The following is a 20,738-nucleotide window of genomic DNA, read 5'->3' as shown; positions in this document are numbered from 1 at the left end:
CACCCCAAGACAGCTTCCTGCTCTGTGCTGAGTTGGGGGCCCTCCTGCAGAAAGCGTTTTTGAGGAAGGCTTTGGGAAGTGGGGGGCCAGCTCTAAGGGGCCCATCATTCCATTCCTGTTTTGTTAACAGATGTGCCTGGGGTACATTGGTGGCCTCAGTGGAACAGAATGGAAATAGGAGGGACCCTGCTCAGTGCTAGGTTGGGGAGAACAAGACGGGGATCTCCCTGCTCTGAGTGCAGAGGTCAGTGGTCCCTGTGCCAGTTCCAGTGCATCCGTACACCATTGTCTGTGAACTGTTTTCCCATGGACAAGACCCTCCCGGAATTTTCTTTACTAGTTACATTTCCATGGTGAAACATCACCCAGTGATTGGAAATCCGAGGCAGAAAGCAGACATCAGTGAGGTGAGGCTGTGACTCAGGCACGACATGTGATTCAGGGGTGCCTGGAGGCTCTGGTTCTGGGGGAAGAGTGAGTCTCCCAGGGCTGTGGCAGGGGTGCGCTCTGGGCCCCCCGCCCTGAGGCGGGGTGTCCCTGCAGCCCCAGACCAGGCATGCTCCCCGCTGCAGTGATCTGTGCTTCTGAGCAGTAACGCAGTGTCTTGTTGGACAGGCTCTGCCGTAGACCTGCATCTTAGTGATTTAAGCCTCGCCCCCCTGGATAAGGAGCTGGACGAGCAGGACGGAAGTGACCTGCGACCCACTGGTAAGAATGATGCTCTTGTCAGGTGGCCCCGGGCCAGCCAGGCCTTTCCTTTCAAGAATCCTACTGAAGTGGCTCTAGGGTGGGAGAGGCCCCCTCCCCGCCCTCAGGCCCCTGCAGCCCTGGCAGGGTCTGCCTCTCACCTCTTCAGTTTACTCCAACCTGAGTAAGGCAGTGCCTGCGCCAACGGTGTGGAGTGTGCGGGTTTGGGGGCAGGGACGGCCAGCCTTTTTGGCCTTCTGAGGTACTTTAATCACTGCATTGGCGTGAAGATGGATGTATTAACATACGAGGTCTGTCCAGGTGTCCAGCCACATAACATGAGAAATAGAGACATTTATTGAAGAAGATACGGATACAATCAATTGTATGTGGGACAATAACGCCTCAGTCCCCTTCAAAGTAGGCACCTTGGGACCTCGCACGGTTCTCTGAGTCACCATCAGCTGCCCCATCATACTTTCCTGAATCTCATCAATGGTCTGAAAAATCTTTCACAGGTGAGTTTAGTTTGGGGGAAAAGCCCGAAGTCACAGGACATCAAAACTGGGCTGTAAGGTACTGAATCACCTGGGTGATTAGATGTTTCACAAAAAAACTCTGCAATAGACATGCATGAACAGGCACATTGTCCTGACAAAGCTTCCAGTCACCAGTTGCCCATAGCTGCAGCCTTCTGAATCATCTGAATAGTTTCTGTGGAGAAATGTTTTAAGTTTAATGTAAAATTTGATGCAGATTTGTTGCTCTACTCAGTCATTTTGAATGTAACAGCCACACAGTGCACAAGCTCACTCAATGGCATCTACCATCCCCACCCCCACTGACTAGTACAGCGAAGTTGTCATTGTTCACGCACGCGCATTCCAGTCCACTGTCCTTGGCTGCCAGGTTACGTTGATGTAGTGCAAACTGTTCTTGTTATATTAACAATGGCTGGAATTTTTTCTGGACAGACCTCGTATACTGAATCATTTCCTTTGACCTAAAAACTCATCTTTTTCTTCTGATATTAATACAAATTCATCCACTTCTGGGTGACCCTAAAAGTATTGAAACTGCCATGCCATCATTGGCTGGGCAGGCTGGCAGGGCCTAGTGGTGTCCGGCCTCTGTGGGAACCCTGCTGAGCCCTGGGTCCCGTGCACTTGCCTCTTGTCTGAGCAGTTGAGGGCTGTGGCCACATCACAGCTTGGGGGCAGCTCTGTCTCTGCACCTGCACATCGTCGCTGCAGCCTGGGACTCCCTGTCCCCCGTCTGCGCCTGCCCCAGCCGCTGCACCCCTGCTCAGAGGCATTGCCTGCTGTCTCCTGGGCAGAGAGGGCTGCTGCTGCCTATTACTAACTGGGCCCCTCCACTCTGCGCAGGTCAGAGGTCGCTGGGGGGCTCAGAGCCTGTCACCATTCCAGGCTGCCTGGCCCGCTCCCCGTCCCTGCACTCCTCGTCTTCCCTGTCCACCTCCCCGCTCAGCTCGCTCTCCCAGCCTCTGTCCGGGCCTCTTGTCTCCTCGGCTATGACGCCCCCCCAGCAGCCACCGTCCCTCAAGTCGGAGCCCAGGGTGCTGGGCTCCTCAGCCTCGACCTACAACTCCCTAGGTGAGCTGGGGTTCACGGGGGAGGGGCCGCCCTATAGTGACAGTTTGCTGTTGGGTGAACCGAGGCCTGAGTGGCTGTCCCCACTTCGTTGCCCTCCCGTTCCGCCACACTGCCCTGTACACTCTCCGTGGTGTGGGTCTCAGCATTTCTCTCAGGCGACCCCTTGCCCGTGCCTCTGCTGGTCCCACAGCGATGTCCTGGGGCTCAGGCTCAAACAGGGTGTGCTCATCGGCCTCTTCTGGGCCTCGGTGTGCGGAACATGGCCATGACCGCACCGCGGTGTGGCCCGCGTGGCTCAAACCTGGGCAGCGCAGTTCTGAGGCAGGGGAGGCGCGGTGCTGCCAGAGACCGGATGCAGGAGCAGGCGGGTTTGGGAAAACAGAAAAAACAGTGCTGTTTCTCGCTTTACGTGACGCTTTCACTGGAAAAGTCATTTTATGTAACCTGTTATACTTTAAAAGAGTAGACATATTTTTTAAAATTTATTTTTAGAGGGGTAAGGGAAGGAGAGAGGGAGAGAAACATCAATGTATGGTTGCCCCTCGTGTGTCCCCCGCTGGGAACTGGCCTGCAACCCAGGCATGTGCCCTGACTGGGAATCGAACCTGGATACTCAGGTTCACAGGCCCGCACTCAATCCACTGAGCTACACCAGCCAGGGCTAAAAGAGTAAACGTATTTTTAAAATACCTGTTCAATTCCTAAATGGTCATGCACCACATACCAGCTTCTCAGTCAGCAAGGGACCTCATCTTACGAACGGGTCCTGTGTGATTGCAATGGGGCCGAACTTGCTGGGGGAGATGGAAGGGCATGTGGTTTGGTAGGGATGTTTTTCTCCTGTGCTGAAACAGGTCAGTGGCTGTGCCCTGACCGGGGATCCAACTGGCGACCTTTGGGTTCCTAGGCTGGCACTCAGTCAGCTGAGCTGCACTAGCCAGGGCTCGACACTCTTTTTTTAAAGGAACACCACAGAGTTCCTTCGACTTGCCAATTCCAAAGCCACGGCGCCTGGCAGAGCCCTGTGCTGCTTCCTCTCCCCGTTTACTTTCATTCCTGCTGACCCTCAGACCGCCTGTCCCTCCCTCCTGCTGTCACCATTGTGGTGAGGCCCGCCCCACCCAACCGGTTTCTTCCTGACGTTTCCAGTCAGTCCTGCAGCCCCGGCAGCTTCGGTGCTCCGTTTCTGGCCCTGCTAGAAGGGAGCGGGGCAGGGCGTGCGGGGCGCTGCTCGCAAAGTCTGCGGCAGTGCACAGCAGTAGCCTGGGCCTCCACGGTCACCCACAGCCACGTGCAGTCCTGCAGCCACTGTTCATGGTGAGTGCCGTGGACAGGCGTTATCATTTTTATCTTTATTATTTCTTTAGATTTAATTTCTTATTTTTTGAGAGGGGAAGGGAGGGACAGAAATATCAGTGTGTGGTTGCCTCTCACACGCTCCCCTACTGGGGACCTAGCCCTTAATCCAGGCATGTGTCCTGACTGGAAATCGAACAGGCGACCCTTTGGTTCACAGGCTGGTACTCAGTCCACTGAGCCACACCAGCCAGGGCTCATCTTTTACCTTTTATACTGTATTTTTACTGTACCTTTTCTTTGTTTAGATATACAAGACCTGACCATTGTGTTACAGTCACCTACAGTACTTGGTACAGTGACACGCCATACAGCCTTGTAGCCTCAAAGCAGAAGGTCCTACCGTAGAGCAGGCTGTCAAACTCCTTTTCTTCAGGGGCCACACCAGCTTCCAGGTTGCCTTCAAAGGGCCCAATGTGATTTTAGGACCGTGTAAATGTAACTACTGCTTAACTAGGGGCAAGGAGCTCGGCGCTGCCGCTGGGTAGAAACAAGGTGCTGGATAAAACAAGGTGGAGGCTGGATTCGACCTGCAGGCCTTGCGTTTGCCACCTGTGCCTTAGAGCCCAGGGGTGCAGGGGGCCGGGCCGTTTTAGGTTTGTGTAAATGCAGCCCGCAGTGCTCAGCGGCGAAACTGCCCGATGATGCATTTCTCAAATACCTCATGTTGTTGTGGCATGTGGCTCTGTGAACAGGGGTCACTTTTTCCTGTGATGGGAGCTCTTTAAGCAAAAGCTCTTTGGGGGCCTCAAAATCCTACATGTGTAAAGGATTCCTGGGAGCAGAGTTTGAGAAGTGCTGCTCCACATGAGGCAGCCACAGAAACTTTGAATTTCTTTTCTGTTTAAACCCCACAGGGGGCCGGAAGGGGGCCTGGGTGGAAGATCAGGGGCAGCAGCCTTGTCAGTGGAGCCCCAGAGGTCCCAGAGCCTGCCTGAGAGCCGTCTGTGATGTCTCAGCACGCCTGGGGCTGACACCTGTCTCCTCCGCACTCAGGTTTGAATGGTGTCCCTGGGAGCATCTGGGACTTTGTTTCCGGCAGTTTCTCTCCCAGCCCATCCCCCATTCTGAACGCTGGCTCCGCGTCCTCTGCGAGTGCAAGTCCCAGCTGTGCTGAGCTAGCTCGGGTCAGGCGGCAGCTAGACGAAGCTAAGAGGAAGATCAGGCAGTGGGAGGAGTCCTGGCAGCAGGTGAAGCAGGTGAGTTCTGGGGAGGGGCCGGGACTCAGGGAGACTCTTGCCCATTCAGGACGCTCCCTCCCCCACGCCAGCCTCTATAGCCTCCTGGGTTTCAGGCCTGTGACGCATGGCAGCGGGAGGCCAAGGAGGCAAAGGAGCGTGCACTGGCGGCTGACAGTGCCCGGCAGCTGGCACTGCAGAAGAAGGAGGAGGTGGAGGCCCAGTTCAGGCAGCTGCAGGAGGAGCTGGAAGGCCGGGGCATGTCCACACTGCCTGGGCTGCGGGGCTGCAGCGACATCGGTGCCATCCCGCTGCCCAAGCTGCATTCGCTGCAGAGTCAGCTGCGCCTGGATTTGGAGGCGGTGGATGAGGTGAGTCCTGGGTTTGTTTCTGAGGTGCCTGACGTCTGTCCCTGGCAGTGTGCATGTGTGGGGGGATGACTGGGACGTGGCCAGGCGCTGCCACTTCCCATGTGAGTCCCTCTCATCTGACTCCTCTGGTGGCAGCTCATGCTCTGCTCCAGGGAGTGTGTGTCCCACCTCTCCTGCCAGGCTGGCCCTGCCCTTCCTTTCTGGAACCTCCCACGTTTATCCCCTCCTGTGCCCTCATGGATAGAATGGACACCCCCTCTTGCCCCACACAGTTGGAACCATGGTGTATGTCTGAGGTATGTTACTGAGGTCACCTTCCAGGGTCACTGGTCACCTCCTTGCCTGATTTCATTCTTCTTTTTTTTCTGGAGTAGCACAAAACCCACTGTTTCCAGCTCAGCTAGAAAATTCTTCCACACCGGGGCATTTTGTCAGAATTCAGAGCATCCGGAAGGTTCCACAGCCCTGCCTCTCAGCACCCCCCCCCCCTCTGTTGACCAGCCATGGTCTGGCTGCAAAACGCACACCTGCTTCACCTGAGGTGCTATCTCCAGGCTATGGCTAAAAGCCTGGGTCTCGGACCAGGGTCCCAGTAAGCCCAAATCTTGGCACTTGCTAGCCACCAGCTGCCAGCTACAGGTCACAGGCCTGCATTGTGGCCCGCCCGCCACACCCAGGCTTGGTCTCCCAGGAGCTAGTCCTTTGCTTGAGGGGCTTGTGAAAAAGCAGGGCCAACCGCATCTTTGTGTTCCTCGGGTGACCCCTGGCACAGGTGTCCCACCCCAGCCCTGAGTCTTCTGGTGCTAGCCAGGGGGCCGTTACCTTTGTGCGTTCTTGAATCACTTTTGGGCAAACTGGGGGCCATTGGTGGGGTGGGGTCTCAGTGACCCACCAACTTCTCCTGCCCACAGGTGATCTTCCAGCTCCGAGCGAAGCAGTGTGTGGTATGCGGGGAGCAGTCCCGGGGCGCCGTCCTGCAGCCCTGCCAGCACCGCGTGCTCTGCGAGTCCTGTGTGGCCAGTGCACCCGAGTGCCCCTACTGCGAGGGCCAGCCCCTCCAGTGGTGACGGCAGCCATGGTGGCCTCACTTCCTGGTGCCACCGACGTCGGGACCCCGGCTCTGAGCTGCACGCACGGCTCTGTGGTATTCTCACAGACCTCAAAGGCAGACACGCAGCACCCACCCTGGGCAGCACAGTAATTACACAGGGTGTGCGGTCCTGACACTACTGTGACCACATCCTGGGAACTCACATCCCGGCCGAGCACTTTTGTAAATTGAGGAATTTAAATGGACAAGCTAAGTTGCTAGAAGCTGCTTTCTAGGTTCATGTTTTTTTTAATACGCTATATGAAGCTTTGTATGTGTACTGTGAACTCAAAAATTTCTTATCAGTTTATTGTTAATTCATAGTATAGTAAATATGATTAGATTTCATATTCTGAAATTAGTCCTTATGAAATGAGCATTTATCTAGTAGTGAGAAATGCCTAGGATTTTTATAGGTTTTAAATGAAGTGGAAACAAATAATATTTATAGCAGAGTGATTATTGAAAGACATACATTTAGATGTTTTTAATTTTATGAAAGGAACTATTCCTAAACGTGTGCACATGCACCCTGATTGGAATTTTATTTCCCAACCCGGAGAAATGAGGGAGCTCAATCATGTGTCTGTGATCTGGGGCCACATTCTCCAAGTGCCTGAGCCTTGCAAAAGAAGTGAAGGGAATGGTTCATTCGGTTTTATTTTCTCCCTTGAAACTTTGTAAGACAATTTGATAGTGGTTAAAAACGTGCAGCCATGGGAGTACGTTCATTTTAGAAAGCCGGTTTTCGAGTCTCAGGGGCAGCAGTGCCCCTTCCTTCCCAGAGCCGGCTGCGGGCTTTGCAGCCGGCCCACAGGTCCTCCCCATAACTCTGGGGCCACGGGGACTCCTGCCAGTGGGGACAGGCTCACCCGTTTTTGGTGTGTTTGACTTTAGGGCACTTCTGACATTGCCATCCAATCTGTGCGTCCAGGTATTACCGGTCTTTCGTGAGGACCAGGCCGCTATGCTAGGGTAGGGGGCGCAGCTCCCTTCGCCCCCAAGTAGCAGCCTGGCTTCAGGGCACAGCAGAAGTGCTCCTGAGAAGCGGTCTGATTTTAGTGATGACTCAAATCTTCTTTGGTCTATAATGGGTCTGTTTTTCTAGACCTCTGGCAAGTATAACATGTCTGTCGTTTACCCCAACTGTGCTCTCGGTGGAGCAGATCTAGGCTGCTGGGAGAAAACCTGGGCAGAACCTGCCGCTGGAGGGGTGGCAGCGGGTACCGGCCCCTCGGGCCGGGACGTGAACACCGATGTGTTTCTACTTGCCTGGGGCTTTGCCAAAGACTTTTAATAGCATTTTTAAAGTGCAAAGTGAGTAGGCAAAAATTTTTATCAGTGACTAAATTAGAATGTATTTACTGTAGTAAGAAGTTTAAAACATTTTTTAACATAAGACAGACTGATAAAGAGTCATTTTAAGGTGGCCCCATGACATTCCGCAGCTGGTGTGCTACTACTAAAGGTTAACTATTGCCTTGGTTTTAGTGAGTATGTTTTTAATTATAGTGATGATTTATTAGCTCTTAGAAGTTACGTATATTTTGTGCTATTGTTATCATTGTTTAAAATTATTTTTATTAGTATTTATGCACTTGTTTCCCATTTCAGGCTTTGGCCTTTCCTGGGATAACAGGACAGTGTTTATTACTGATATCTAGCCTAGACATTTTCAGATTATAAACAAGAACAATTAAGCTTTAGGTCTATTTATAAGCTACTCTGGTCAGTTCTGTGGAGTCTGGGGGCTGGCGTGTAGTACTCACAGGGGTCCCATGGCGGGGCGCGCACCCTTCTCGGGGCAGGCCCGGCACTGAGAACACCTGTGGTGGGAAGACCAAAGGATGACCCAGAATGGAGTTCCAAGGGTGGCCCAGCGCGGGCAGGCCTGTCGCTGAGGTGCGTCCCCCGGGGGCACTGCCCTTGGGGTGCTCTGTTCCCGTAGTAGCCCTGGTCTCCCAAGGGAGCTGCACTTTGCAGGCCTCACAGGATGAGCTGGGGACAGGCTCTGCCTCTGGGGGTCTCACCGTCCCACCTGTGGGTGAGGGAGTGCTGGGTGTAGCAGCAGAGGCCGGGCGGTGCTGTGTGTCTCTCAGCTCTAGTGTTCAGTGTTAGCGGTAACATTCTATCGTCACACCACTCACGTAACGATCAGGAGACCTCAAGTCAGTGTGAATGCTTCATGTGGATCATTTATGGAAGCCCCCAATCTGTATGTGTGTTCTGAGTATTTAGATGAGAATGTTATTGGAATGGAACTTTCGTAACCCAGAAGGTAGTATTTATAATGCACAATCATTTACTTGTAGTGAATTGTTTAAAGGTAACACTTGTTTAAATTTTTTTACACTATAGCATTTATGCAATGGTTTACAGAATTCATGGAATTATTTTTATCAGTATGGGAATTAAAACTTTGAATCTTTATTTGTCCACATCTTCATGTATAACCCTGAGAGCCACTGGCCTAGATAGAAGCCCGTCCTCTGCCTGTAGTGTGCTTGTCCCGGGACGTCTCACCCTACACCGTGGCCCAGCCTGCCCCTTGTTCCTGCTACAGGGTTCCAGTCTGGTCATCTTCCCCCCAACCCAGGTCACAAGGTGTTCCCAAGCAACCCTGGGTTGCCTCGGTGCTCTGCGGTCCTGTCCGTGGGTGTCTTGGAGCCCAAGTGCTCAGAGCTGGAAGTTTCTGCCAAAATACCAGGAGGAGGACAGGTCAGGGCCTGGCTCACAGGCAGCGGGTCCCAGGGCGGGGCCTGGCTCCTTCCCCATGCATGATTTACCAGCAGGACTGCTGTAGGTGATGCCATGTTGGGTCAGCACACTTCTAAGTCTTTTAACCTCCTTCGACAGTTCCTTATGTGCCTGTAACAGAGGAGTGTGAAGGGAAGGTCAGGCCCCTGGGCTGGAGGCTGGCTGTCGGCAGGGCAGCCGGCCCCCATTCCACACCTTACTGCAGCTCTCCAATGTTTCAAACACTGGGCCCTGAACACCACCTTCCTGTTGTGCTGATTGGTTTTCTTCTGGGGTCTTTAAATAGCCAGCATCCTCAAAAAGGGCTCTGAGTAACTTCTCATATCCCTGCATGTAAAGGAAGAAGGACACCCAGTTCCTGGCCGTGCTACACCCAGTCAAAGGGTGTCCACCCAGCACCTCACCTGGGGAGTGATGAGCTCGTCAGCCAGGTCCTGTTCCACCTGGTCCCACCTCTGCTGCAGGACCATGGGCAGGGCTGGGTACACTGAGATTCAACAGAACCCAGACTTAGCTGAGCCCCTCTGCCCCACCCCCTGCAGGCCCCAGCATACTACCTAACAAGGAGTGGGGGTGGCAGACAAGGGGTGTCTCGAAGGTCAGTGCGTACACACAGGTGCTTGGCTCAGACACATGAGCTAATCGGTTGCTTTTTCCACAGGTAAGCTCCACCTGCAGGGAAACCTTGGTTGGTGGGTGAAGCGGGGGCCCCTTTTCCAGGTCCCCTCCTATTCAGCCCCACCTTGCTTTGCCGGCTCTGGGAGTGGCAGGAGTCACCATCCCTCATCCACATGCCCCTGAAGGTGTTATTGGCAATTTCCCACTCGTGCCAGATGCTGGGGAGGATCAGAACACAAAGTTGGGGTGGGTGGGAGACACCACGCCATGGGGCCTGCAGTGACGTGCTCGTCCCTGTGCCCAGCTCACCCGAGGATCCCACTGTAGGCATTCCAGCGGAAGGTCTGCTCGTGCTGGGTCACGTTGTGGAATGGGCAGAATTCGTACTTGTACCTGGGGGCACAGCTGCCGTCAGGGGCGTCCCAGCCCCTTCCCCTGCCACCCCTCCCCTCACTCACGTGGACTCCACCAGGCTGAAGCACTTGCCAGAGAGTCTGAAGAGATGCACAGGCCCTAGGAGAGGAGAATGCAACATACTGGGTCCAGTTTAGGAGCAAGCTTGCAGACCAGGCAAAAAAATCCCAACGACCCACAAAATAGGCTGCTGAGGAAAAAGGTTGATTTAAGCTTTAAGGGAGCACGAGAGCACATGTGATGTCAGCAAAATCTCAGACCAAGGAAGTTCCAAGCTCATTTCCCTGTGCAACACTGAAAGAGCACCGGCAGCTGGCTGGGCTGACTTAGAGGGGCTCTGGAAAACAGGTACAGCAGCCAAGCGGACACAGAGAACAAAGGCACCTTCCAGCCGGTCGCACAAGTGTTGCAGCATTTCTCTTGCCCTGTGCCAGTCCCACCCCAAGCATGGTCACAAGGAGCAGGCCGACCTTGTCTCCAACATTCCCTCCTGGCTGGGGGCTACCAGAGGACTGGTCCCCATTTTGCCTAACTCAGACCTCAGGTAGGAACACAGGCACTGCTCACGTAAGCTGTGGGGCCCTCAGGACTCAGAAGTTCGGTGCTGGAGGTTAATGGGAGATGCTGGGGTGAAACTCGAAAATAGAGATACTCAAGGGTAGCCATGTATGTACATGCCTGCAAATGCACCTCAGGCTGCTGCTCCCCAGGCTCAGAGTGTGCCCAGCAATTGAAGGTCTGCTCCAGGGCAGAGCCAGTCTGCAAACAAGTGGTAGAAACGTCTTTTCTCTACCATTTTTCAGTAAAATATCGCAAGGCATACAAAGGAACAGAAAACACTCATAGGCAAAAACCAGCAGAGCCACCGCAGGAAAAGTCCAAACACTGTACTAACTAAAGACTTTTAATCAACTATCTTCAAATGACATGTAACAGAGATAAAAATTACAGAAAGAACCCTGACTCAGTGGGTGGCTCAGTGGGTTAGGTGTCCTGCAGAGCGAAAGGCGCTGGTTTGATTCCTGGTCAGGGCACATGCCTGGGTTGTGGGTTCGGTCCCTGGTTGGTGCACATGCTAGAGGCAACCAATTGATTTTTCTCTCCCTCTCCTTCTCTCTCCCCCTCTCAAAAAAAAAAAATGCTGAAAGAAAACATTAAAAACAAAACTAAAGAAAGAAATAAAAAAAATCTTGGAGATGAAAAATCACACAAGGGATTCAACAGCAAATCTGAGCAGACAGAAAAATTAGGGACCAGAACTTACGAGTCCTGGGAGATGCATTATGGGAGTCCCTGATGGAGAAGAAAAGGAGAGATTAAGGAAATGACTTTCAAGAGCGTCTGACAATCGTCTGATAGGAGGCATGACTCCACAAACCCAAGAAGCTCCAAGTATAATGAATTCGAAGAGACTCACACTGAGACACAAGAAACAAGCGTCAAAAGCAACAAGTGACTTGTCTTAAATAAGATTACAGACTGATTTCTCTGCAGAAACTTTGGAGACCAGAAAACAGTGGAATGAAAACCAAGGGTTCTATATCCAGGAAAAATATCCTCCCAAAATGAGGTAAATAAAAGCTGAGAAAGTTCACAATCAGACTGCCCTACAAAAAATGCAGAAGGGAGTCCTTCAAGATGAAAAGCCTACAAAAACCTCCCATAAAGAGCAAATTACAAAGCCAGCATTGCAATTTTGATGTGCACATATAAGAATTTAGAAGACATTGAGCGCGGGCCTGTGAACCAGACAATCGCGGTTCGATTCCCAGTCAGGGCACATACTGGGGTTGCAGGCCAGTTCCCTGCAGGCCAGTTCCCTGCAGGCCAGTTCCCAGCAGGGGATGCACGAAAGGCAACCATACATTGATGTTTCTCTCCCTCTCTCCCTCCCTTCCCCTCTAAAGATAAATAAATTAATTTAAAAAAATTTAAAAGACAGATGCATAAAAAAAATTTAAATGTCAGCAAGTGCACGAGGTTTAAAGAGGTAATTTGTGAAAACAGTAACAGCTGGTGGAGAAACAGCTGAATAAGGGTAGTTTTTTTTCTTTTAAAATTTTATTTTTCAAGTACAGTTTTTTGTCCATTTCTCCCATCCCAGCCTCCCCCGCCCCGTGCTCCCCACCTCCCTCCCATTTCCTTCTCGTTCTCGTCCCTGTGTCCTTCCTATTTGCTCCTTCAAATCCCTCCCCCTTTTTCCCCTTAAATTCCCTAAGGGTAGTTTTTATATGCAATTGAAGTTAAGCTGGTACTGGCATAATTTCAAATCAGACTTTTAAAACTTCAGGAGAGCACCAGCAAGGCCACCTTTCCGCTGTGTCCTCGCGTGGATCTAGCATCTCTCTGGAGCCCCTTCGTAGCGCAGGAATCCCGTCTGTGATGGCTCCACCCTCCGGACTTCCGCACCTCCCAAAGACCCCACCTCCTAATGTCATGTGAGGGGTTAAGATTTCAACATGAATTTGGGGTGACAGACCACATCAAGTGTCCACAGCGGTCACTTTCACAGAGTGAGGGGATGGTGGAGGCCAGGGGCCGAGGTCTGGGAGCAAATGTGTGGTCAGTGTCTGACGGAGATGGTTCCGCCCGGGGGGCGGGGTTCCGGGGTCGGACGGTGCTGACACTGCAAGGCTAGTGCACGCGCTTCTGAGCTGCGCCCCTAAATGTGGCTGAGCTGCTGGGGTTTTTGTACACTTTACTATAACAAACGGGGGGGGGGGTTCACATTTTTTTCGGCTTGCGAAACAACAAAACACCAGAAGGTTAAGTAACAAAATAACAAAAACAGTGATACTGGCATAAAAAAACTGACACACAGATGGAATAAAATAGCCCAGATATAAACCCATGCATACATACATGGTCAATTTATGACAAAGGAGCCAAGAATACACAATAAGGAAAGGACAGTCTCAAGAAATGGTGAAACTACACAGCCACATGCAAAAAATTGAAGCTAGACTGTTACCTTCAACATACATAAAAATTAACCTAAAATGGATTAAGGGCTTGAACATAAGACCATAAACTATAAAACACCTGGCAGTAAGGACAAAATATAGGCAGTGAGCTTCCTGACATTAGTCTTAGCAATTATTTTTTAGATCTGACTAAAAAATGCAAAAGTAATAAACAAATGGGATATTAAACTAAAATCTTTCTGTATAGCAAAGGAAACCAAGAAAATGAAAAGGCAACATACTGAATGGGAGAAAATATTTGTAAATCATGTATATCATGTAAACCATATATAAGTGGTTAATATCCAAACTATATAAAGATTTAATACAATTTGCCCTGGCTGGTGTAGCTCAGCGGATTGAGCGCCAGCCTGTGAACCAAAAGGTCACCGGTTGGATTCCCAGTCAGGGCACATGCCGGGGTTGTGGGCCAGGTCCCCAGTAGGGGGTGTAGGAGGAGCAACTGATCGATCTTTCCCTCTTTCTCCCTCCCTTCTCTAAAAATAAGTAAATAAAAAAATTTTAATTAGTTTATTTTTTTTAGTGCCCCTTCCATTTTTTAAATTGTTGTTTAAGTACAGTTTTCTGTCCTTCACTCCCGTCCCAGCCCACACACCCAGCCCTCCCCCTCCCTCCCATCTCCACCCTCCCCCCCAGTTTTTGTCCCTGTGTCCTTTATACTTGTTCCTGTAAACCCTCCCCCTTTTCCTCTGAAATTCCCTCCCCTCTCCCCTCTGGACACTGTCAGCCTATAATAAAATCTTTTTTAAAGACATACAATAGCAAAAAAAAAATCCAGTTAAGAAATGGGCAGAGCATCTGGACAGACACTTCCGAAGAGAACACACAGATGGCCAACAGATGTGTGCCGAGGTGCTCTACGGCACTCATCGTCAGGGACGGCAAATTGAGGCCACAGTGAGACACCACCTCACACCTGTTAGAACGGCTGTTACTAAAAAGATACGAAATAAGAACTAACAAGTGGTGGCGAGGAAGTGGAGAAGAGAGGAGTCTTAAACCTTGCTGCTGGCAGTGTACACTGGTGCAGCCACCACGGAAAACAGTGTGACAGTCCCTCAAAAATTACAGCCACCATATGATACAGAAATCCCGCTTCTGAGTATTTACTCAAAGAAAAAACACTGATTTGAACAAGTATTTTCCTTATGTTCGCTGCAGTGTTATTTGTAAAAACCAAGATATGGAAGCAACCTAATGTACACCAGTGAGTGAATGAATAAAGATGGTGAGATGTATACATATAGTGGAATTTATTTAGGCATAAAAAGGGAGGCAATCTTGCCTTGATCTCCTTGATTGTGCTAAGTGAAATCAGAGAGATAAATACCATACGCTTTCACTTATATGTGGAATTTTTTAAAAAACCCACAAAGCTCAGATACAGAAAACAAATTTCTGGTTGCCAGAGGCAAGGGATGTGGGGGGCAAAATGGTTAAAGGGGTCGACAGATACACAAACTTCCGGTTACAGAATAAGCACATCATGGGGATGTAATGGACAACAAGGTAACTGCAGTTAATACACACTGTACTGTATATTTGAAAGTTGTTAAGAGAGTAGATCTTAAAAGTTCTCACTACGAGAACAAAACTAATGACATATGGTGATGGAAGTTAACTAGACTCATTGTGGTGATCATTTTGCAGTAAGTATAAATGTTGAATTATCATGCTGTACACCTGAAACTAATGTTATATGTCAATTATGCAAAAAACAAAAACCCACCACAACAAACAGCCCCCCCGAGGGAGCCCAGTGTGATGGCAGGAGGCAGGAACAGAAAGCCCGTGTCCGGGGTTCTCCATGGTAGCCGTGTGCACCTGTTCACATGTTTAAACGTGAAATGAGAAGGGTCCCTACAGTTGTGATCAAAGCAGATGAGCCAAACCATGTACAGTTAGTCATATCGCCTCAGAGGGAAAAGAATCACTCTTAGTCATTAACGAACATGTACTTCCACGAGCTAACAGTAATATCATCTTAAGAGTTTTGAAGTCATCACACATGTGCTTTAGAATAAAGCAGATAACTATGTAGACAATATTAGGGGCCACTTCAGCTGATATGAGACTGAACCTCGAGGAGGTGGAACCACAACACCCTGCAGAAAACATCTGAGTGACTGACAGCGTAACGGACTGAAGGAGAGGGGTACACGGGCCGGTGCTTGAACGGAGAGAGAACGTGACTCCTGTTTACGCAGCTCTGCCAAAGGGTCAGCCCTGCTGGCACCGCCGCACGGCTAAGGCCAGGCAACCCACCAGTCTCACTGGCGGTAGGAATGGGGACAGCAGAGCTGACCTAGCCGCTGGAAAGTCGGGAGCAATATCGCAAAGGAATGTGCCACAGGGCGTCCCCAAACTGCATATAAACTCTGCGTGCGTGTCTGGCTGAACCCTGGGCACACAGTCTGGAGAAAACTGCACAGTCCAGAGAGAGCATAAGGCCAGGCAGGGCCAGTGTGTGAAGTCAGCCTAACCAACCCCCTGAAAAAATGATGCTCTTCAAGGGAAGACATCAGAGCCCACAGCAGGATGTGTTTCAAAAGCATCAGACCTCCAAAAAGGAGGCAGGTGTGAACCACACCTGAGAGCAGAGGCATTCACCAGGGGCCGACCCAACAAGGCACGTGTGTTGGAAGTCGAGAGGGTTTTTAAAGCACCTATTACAACTGCATTCAAGGGCACGGAGTAAAATACAATAAACAAATAGGAAATCTGAGCATAAATTAGCAAAGTAACTGAAATGAAAGTCAGAAATAATTAGTGATTTAAATGCAGCAATATATAAAACATATGCACAGGTGACCCTTGAACACGGGCTGAAATTTCAAGGGTCCGTCCACACAGCCATGTGTATGTGGAGCCATGAAGCTTAAAACCATGTTGTTCAAGGGTCAGCTATAGTTTTGACTCGTGGTCGGGAACCCACCCATGGGAGGGCCGACTTCAGTTGTACGTGGGTTTCTGACTGCACGGGGTCAGGACGGCTAACCCCGCACTGTCTTAGGGTCACTGTATTCATCATGGCCAAGTAGGGTTTACTCTGAAAATACACAGTTGGCTCAATGTTCCAAAATAATGCTATTCCGCTCACTACACTCACTACAAAAAGCCTACAAAAGAAAAACCCTAGGATCCCCAGAATAGGTGCAGAAAAAGCAACTGATGAAATCAAATACCATTCTCGGTAAAAACTCAACAACCAGGAACTGGAAACTTCCTCTACTCAACACCTGGCTGTAAACCACCTTCAGCAGGGCTGAGAGCAGGGGACTGAGTCAGGGGCAAAGGAGGACTCCCACTCGCACCACGGCTCTCAGCAGTGCAGGCAGCCGGCCAGGCAACGGGCAGAAAGCGAGAGGAAAACAACGACAAGGAAACCCCCTAAGGCTATCGACTGATTTCTCAGCAACAACTTTTAGAGGGCAGAAGGGAGTGGCAGGAGCACTTTAAAGAGCTGAAAGAAAGGAACCTACAATACAATCTAGAATAATTTACCCACCAAGGCTGTCATTCAGAATTGAGGAAGAGATAAAAAAAATCCTGGAGTTTCCCAGACAAGCAAAAACTAGAGGGGTTCATCTCCACTAAACCAGCTTTACAAGAAATGTTAAAGGGCCTTCTTTTAGCAGGAAAGGAAGGCCACAGCCAGAAATAAGAAACCATGAAAAAGGGATAAAAATCTCACAGGTAAAGCCGAATATTTAATAAACACAGCCTATCAGATAATTAAAAAGCCGTGATGAAGGTCAAAAGAAAAGTGTCACACTCAAACTACGACACGTAGACAGAGGGCGAAAGCTCCGTAGATCTAAAACCACGACACCGAACCACAGAGCAGGCGGGGAGTAAACATGCAATCCTTACAGAATGTACCTGAATTTAAACACCTACCAGCTTAAACAGACTGCTTTACACAAAGAGTGACGTACACAAACCTCATGATAACCACAAACCAAAAACCTACAAGAGACAAAGAGCAAAGTGAAAGAATCCAAAACACTGAAGAAAACCAGCCACAAGAGATTAAGAGAAGCAAGGAGAACTATGAAAACAACCAAAAAAACCCCAGTAAAATGGCAATAGGACATACATAGCAAATTTTTAAAAGGTTTTATTAAATTATGGGGTGACACCGATTAATAAGATTATCTAGATTTCAAGGTGCGTTTCTGCGACACGCGGTCTGCGTGTTGCACCGTGTGCCTGCCGCCCAAAGCCAGGCCGACTCCTGCCACCACATACCAGCCCCTCCCCCACCCTCCCCCAGGGAACCTCCCACCGCTGTGTGGACGAGTGTCAGCTGTGCATCCCACCTGTGTGGAATCATACGGTTCTTAGCCTTGTCTGACTTATTTCACTTAGCATAATGGTACTCTCAAGGTCACCAATGTGTTTCATCTTTTCTTAAGGCTAAGTAGTATTCCATTGTACATACGTACCACACCTTCATTACCCAGTCCTCTATCGAGGACACTCTGGTTGTCTCCATGTCTTGGCCACCGTGATAATGGCACAACCAACACAGGGGTGCATATATCTTTGCTAATACACGTTTTCCTGGGTAGATACCCAGGAGAGGGGCTGCTGGGTCACATGGTAAGTCTATTCTTCATTTTTTGAAAAACCACCAGACTGTTTTCCAGGGTGGCAGCACAGTCTGTGTCCCGCCATCAGTGAACGAGGCTTCCCTTTCCTCTGCAGCCTCTCCCAACACTGGTATTACCTGCCTTGTTGAGAACAGACATTGTAACAGCTGCAAGGTGACATCTCATGGAAAGCCAGCTGTCTTTTCGCTTTGTTGTCAGTTTCTTTTGCGGTGCAGAGGCTTTTTAGTTTGATGTAGTTCCACACATGACTTTAAATGTAAATTACATTACTTTATATGTAAAAGGCTTAAATGCTCCAATAAAAAACAAAGGGTGGCTAAATAAAAAAAAAAAACATGACCCATTAAAAGCTGCTTATCAGTCAAACTGAAAGACACAGTGAACTTCTGGCCAAGATGGAGGCGTAGGTAAACACACTGAGCCTCCAAACACGACCAAAATAAGGACAATTTAGAAACAAAGTAACAGGCAGAACTGACAGAAAATTGAACCCTAGGGAAGTCTGACAGCCAAGGAGCTGAAATAGACACATTCATCCAGACTGGTAGGAGGGGCAGAATCAGGTGGCCAGGCAGAGAGGGGCCACAGCACAAGAAGCGGTGATACTGGGCACGCGAGGCTCCCAGGGTGCACAAGACGCAGTGGGTGGACCCTGGGCACGCAGGCAGTAGCTGGCAGACCCGGGCGCGGGGTGGCAACGGGCAGACCCAGTGAGGCAACGATTGAGAATCAAGGCACTGTGCGCAGGGCAACCAGCTGACCCGGGGTCCCACATTCTAGAGCAGATAATTGGGGAGTGAGACAGACCGTGCAACCCAGGGTCCTAGTGCCGGGAAATAAAGCCTCAAAACACTGACTGAAAAAACCTGTGGGGGTTGAGGCAGAGGGAGAGACTCCCAGCCTCACAGGAGAGTTCGTGGAAGAGACTCACAGGGTCCTAGAATGTACACAAGCCCACCCGCACAGGAATCAGCACCAGAAAGGCCCAGTTTGCTTGGGGGAAGCAGTGGAAGGGACTGAGGTCCGACAGAGAGCAGAGCAAGCGCCATTGTTCCCTCTCAGACCCCACCCCCACATACAGTGGACCAGAAGGAAGAAACAACCAAACAGAAAAGTACGAAGAAACAAGAATTCAAAAAAAAATGAGGAGAGGCTTAGGAACCTCCAGGACATCTTTAAATGTTCCAACATCCGAATTACAGGGGTGCCAGAATGGAAAGGGGAAGGGGAACAGCAACATGTGGAAAAGTTATTTGAACAAATAATAAAGGAGAATTTCCCCAAACTGGCAAAGGAAATAGGCTTCCAGGAAATCCAGGAAGCTCAGAGAGTCCCAGAGAAGTTGGACCCAAGGAGGAACACACCAAGGCACATCATAATTACATTAGCCAAGATTAAGCTGAAGGAGAGAATCCTAGAAGCAGCCAGAGATAAGGAGACAGTCACCTACAAAGGAGTTCCCATCAGACTGTCAGTGGATTTCTCAAAAGAGACCTTACAGGCAAGAAGGGGCTGGAAAGAGGTATTCCAAGTCATGAAATCCAAAGACCTACAACCAAGATTGCTCTACCCAGCAAAGTTTTCATTTAGAATGGAAGGGCAGATAAAGTGCTTCCCAGATAAGATCAAATTCAAGGAGTTTATCATCACCAAGCCCTTACTGTATGAAATGTTAAAGGAACTTATCTAAGAAAAAGATTAAAAATATGAACAGTAAAAAGACAGCAAACTCACAGTTATTAACAACCACACCTAAAACAAAAGCAAACTAAGCAAACAACTAGAACAGGACCAGAACCACAGAAATGGAGATCACATGAGGGGTTATCAACAGGGCAGTAGGAGGAGGGGGGTGGAGAAGGTACAGAGAATAAGTAGCATAGATGGTAGGTAGAAAATAGACATGGGGAGGGCAAGAGTAGTGTGGGAAATGTAGAAGCTAAAGAACTTGTGACCCATGGACATGACTGAAGGGGGGAATGTGGGTGGGATAGGGTATGCAGGGTGGAGGGGAATGAAAGAGAAAAATGGGACAACTGTAATAGCATAATCAATAAAATATTTTTTTAAAAGACAGGGAAAAATAAAGGGCTGAAAAAAGATATTTCATGCAAATAAACACAAAGAAAGCAGGGCACACTCAGTCAAAACAGACTTAAAAACAAAAAGTGTAAAAAAAGACAAAACATTACCTAATTATAAGGGGGTTAATTCAACAAGAGGATGTAACAATTGTTAAGTATCTACACATGCAACAAGGTAGCACCTGAACGCAGGGAACGAGAAGGGCCACAGCTGTGTGTGTGGAACGCGGCAGAACAGTCAGCGGTAACACGATAATGAACTGTAGTTCGAATTACTCACAACTGTAAACCTACTTTTGCTCCAGCCTGTATATAAAGCAATTATTAATGGACATAGAGGGAGAACTCCAGAGTAATAAAATAACAGTTGGGCATTTTAATACCCTACTTACATCAATGGATAGATCAGACAGAAACTCAATAAGGAAGTAATGGCCTTAAAGGTCGCACTAGACCAAGGTGACTTAAACATTTTCAGAGCACTTCATCTAAAAACTTCAAAATACACATTTTTTCCAAATACACATGGAACGTTCTCCAGGGGAGAAACAAGTCTCACGATGGTCAAGAAAACCAATCATTTCAAGCACCCTTTTCAAACACAATGGCAGGAAACTAGAAATCAACTATAGGAAAAAACTGGAAAAATTGCAAATACATGGAGACTAAACAACATGTTATCAATAGACCAAAGAGAAAATTAACCAGGAAGTCAAAAACTATTTTGAAACAAGTGAAAACGAAAACATTCCAAAATGCATGATGTAATGGGGTGCTGAGCTAGAGGTCCCCAGTAAGGGGGACAACCCCACTAGCCTGGCTGGGAGAGGTGGAAGTGGGGCGGGGCCACTGCAAGTTACTTTGCATATCTGAAGAAACTGGCCAGTGTTTGGTGCTATTCAAGTCCCTGCCGCTCAGCGAGGCTCCTCAGTCACGGGCCACACCCACCTAGACTAACAATGGCGGCTGA

General features: G+C 49.4%; 2 protein-coding genes across 16 annotated transcripts in view; one reads left to right on the top strand and one right to left on the bottom strand.

The window, feature by feature from the left end:
• The window catches only part of UNKL (unk like zinc finger), a 51,847-nt gene extending 45,481 nt beyond the window's left edge, over nucleotides 1-6,366 (top strand). For 12 of the 15 annotated variants that reach the window (XM_037157114.2, XM_053671616.1, XM_037157119.2 and 9 more), the window contains 5 exons: nucleotides 616-708; nucleotides 2,073-2,300; nucleotides 4,653-4,855; nucleotides 4,951-5,205; nucleotides 6,117-6,366. In XM_037157114.2, coding sequence (XP_037013009.2) covers nucleotides 616-708; nucleotides 2,073-2,300; nucleotides 4,653-4,855; nucleotides 4,951-5,205; nucleotides 6,117-6,272 — 935 coding nt within the window. In that variant the 3' untranslated portion in view covers nucleotides 6,273-6,366. Of the gene's footprint in view, nucleotides 1-615; nucleotides 709-2,072; nucleotides 2,301-4,652; nucleotides 4,856-4,950; nucleotides 5,206-5,385; nucleotides 5,502-6,116 lie in introns of all 15 variants that reach the window. The other 3 variants (XM_053671617.1, XM_053671618.1, XM_053671619.1) reach the window with 3 other exon arrangements.
• Nucleotides 6,367-8,698: 2,332 nt separating this feature from the next.
• GNPTG (N-acetylglucosamine-1-phosphate transferase subunit gamma) overlaps nucleotides 8,699-20,738 on the bottom strand; it is a 17,900-nt gene continuing 5,860 nt past the window's right edge. The window contains exons 4-11 of the mRNA XM_037157233.2: nucleotides 10,129-10,183; nucleotides 9,980-10,063; nucleotides 9,795-9,888; nucleotides 9,610-9,724; nucleotides 9,457-9,539; nucleotides 9,248-9,379; nucleotides 9,082-9,163; nucleotides 8,699-8,987 (exon numbers count right to left, since the gene is read on the bottom strand). Of these exons, the coding sequence (XP_037013128.2) occupies nucleotides 8,893-8,987; nucleotides 9,082-9,163; nucleotides 9,248-9,379; nucleotides 9,457-9,539; nucleotides 9,610-9,724; nucleotides 9,795-9,888; nucleotides 9,980-10,063; nucleotides 10,129-10,183 (740 nt within the window). The 3' untranslated portion in view covers nucleotides 8,699-8,892. The remainder of the gene's footprint in view (nucleotides 8,988-9,081; nucleotides 9,164-9,247; nucleotides 9,380-9,456; nucleotides 9,540-9,609; nucleotides 9,725-9,794; nucleotides 9,889-9,979; nucleotides 10,064-10,128; nucleotides 10,184-20,738) is intronic.

This window comes from Artibeus jamaicensis, unplaced genomic scaffold, assembly GCF_021234435.1.
Source record: "Artibeus jamaicensis isolate MK-2021 breed Jamaican fruit bat unplaced genomic scaffold, CSHL_Jam_final contig_700, whole genome shotgun sequence".
NCBI classification, from domain to species: domain Eukaryota; kingdom Metazoa; phylum Chordata; class Mammalia; order Chiroptera; family Phyllostomidae; genus Artibeus; species Artibeus jamaicensis.
This window is presented reverse-complemented; position numbering and strand designations above follow the sequence as displayed.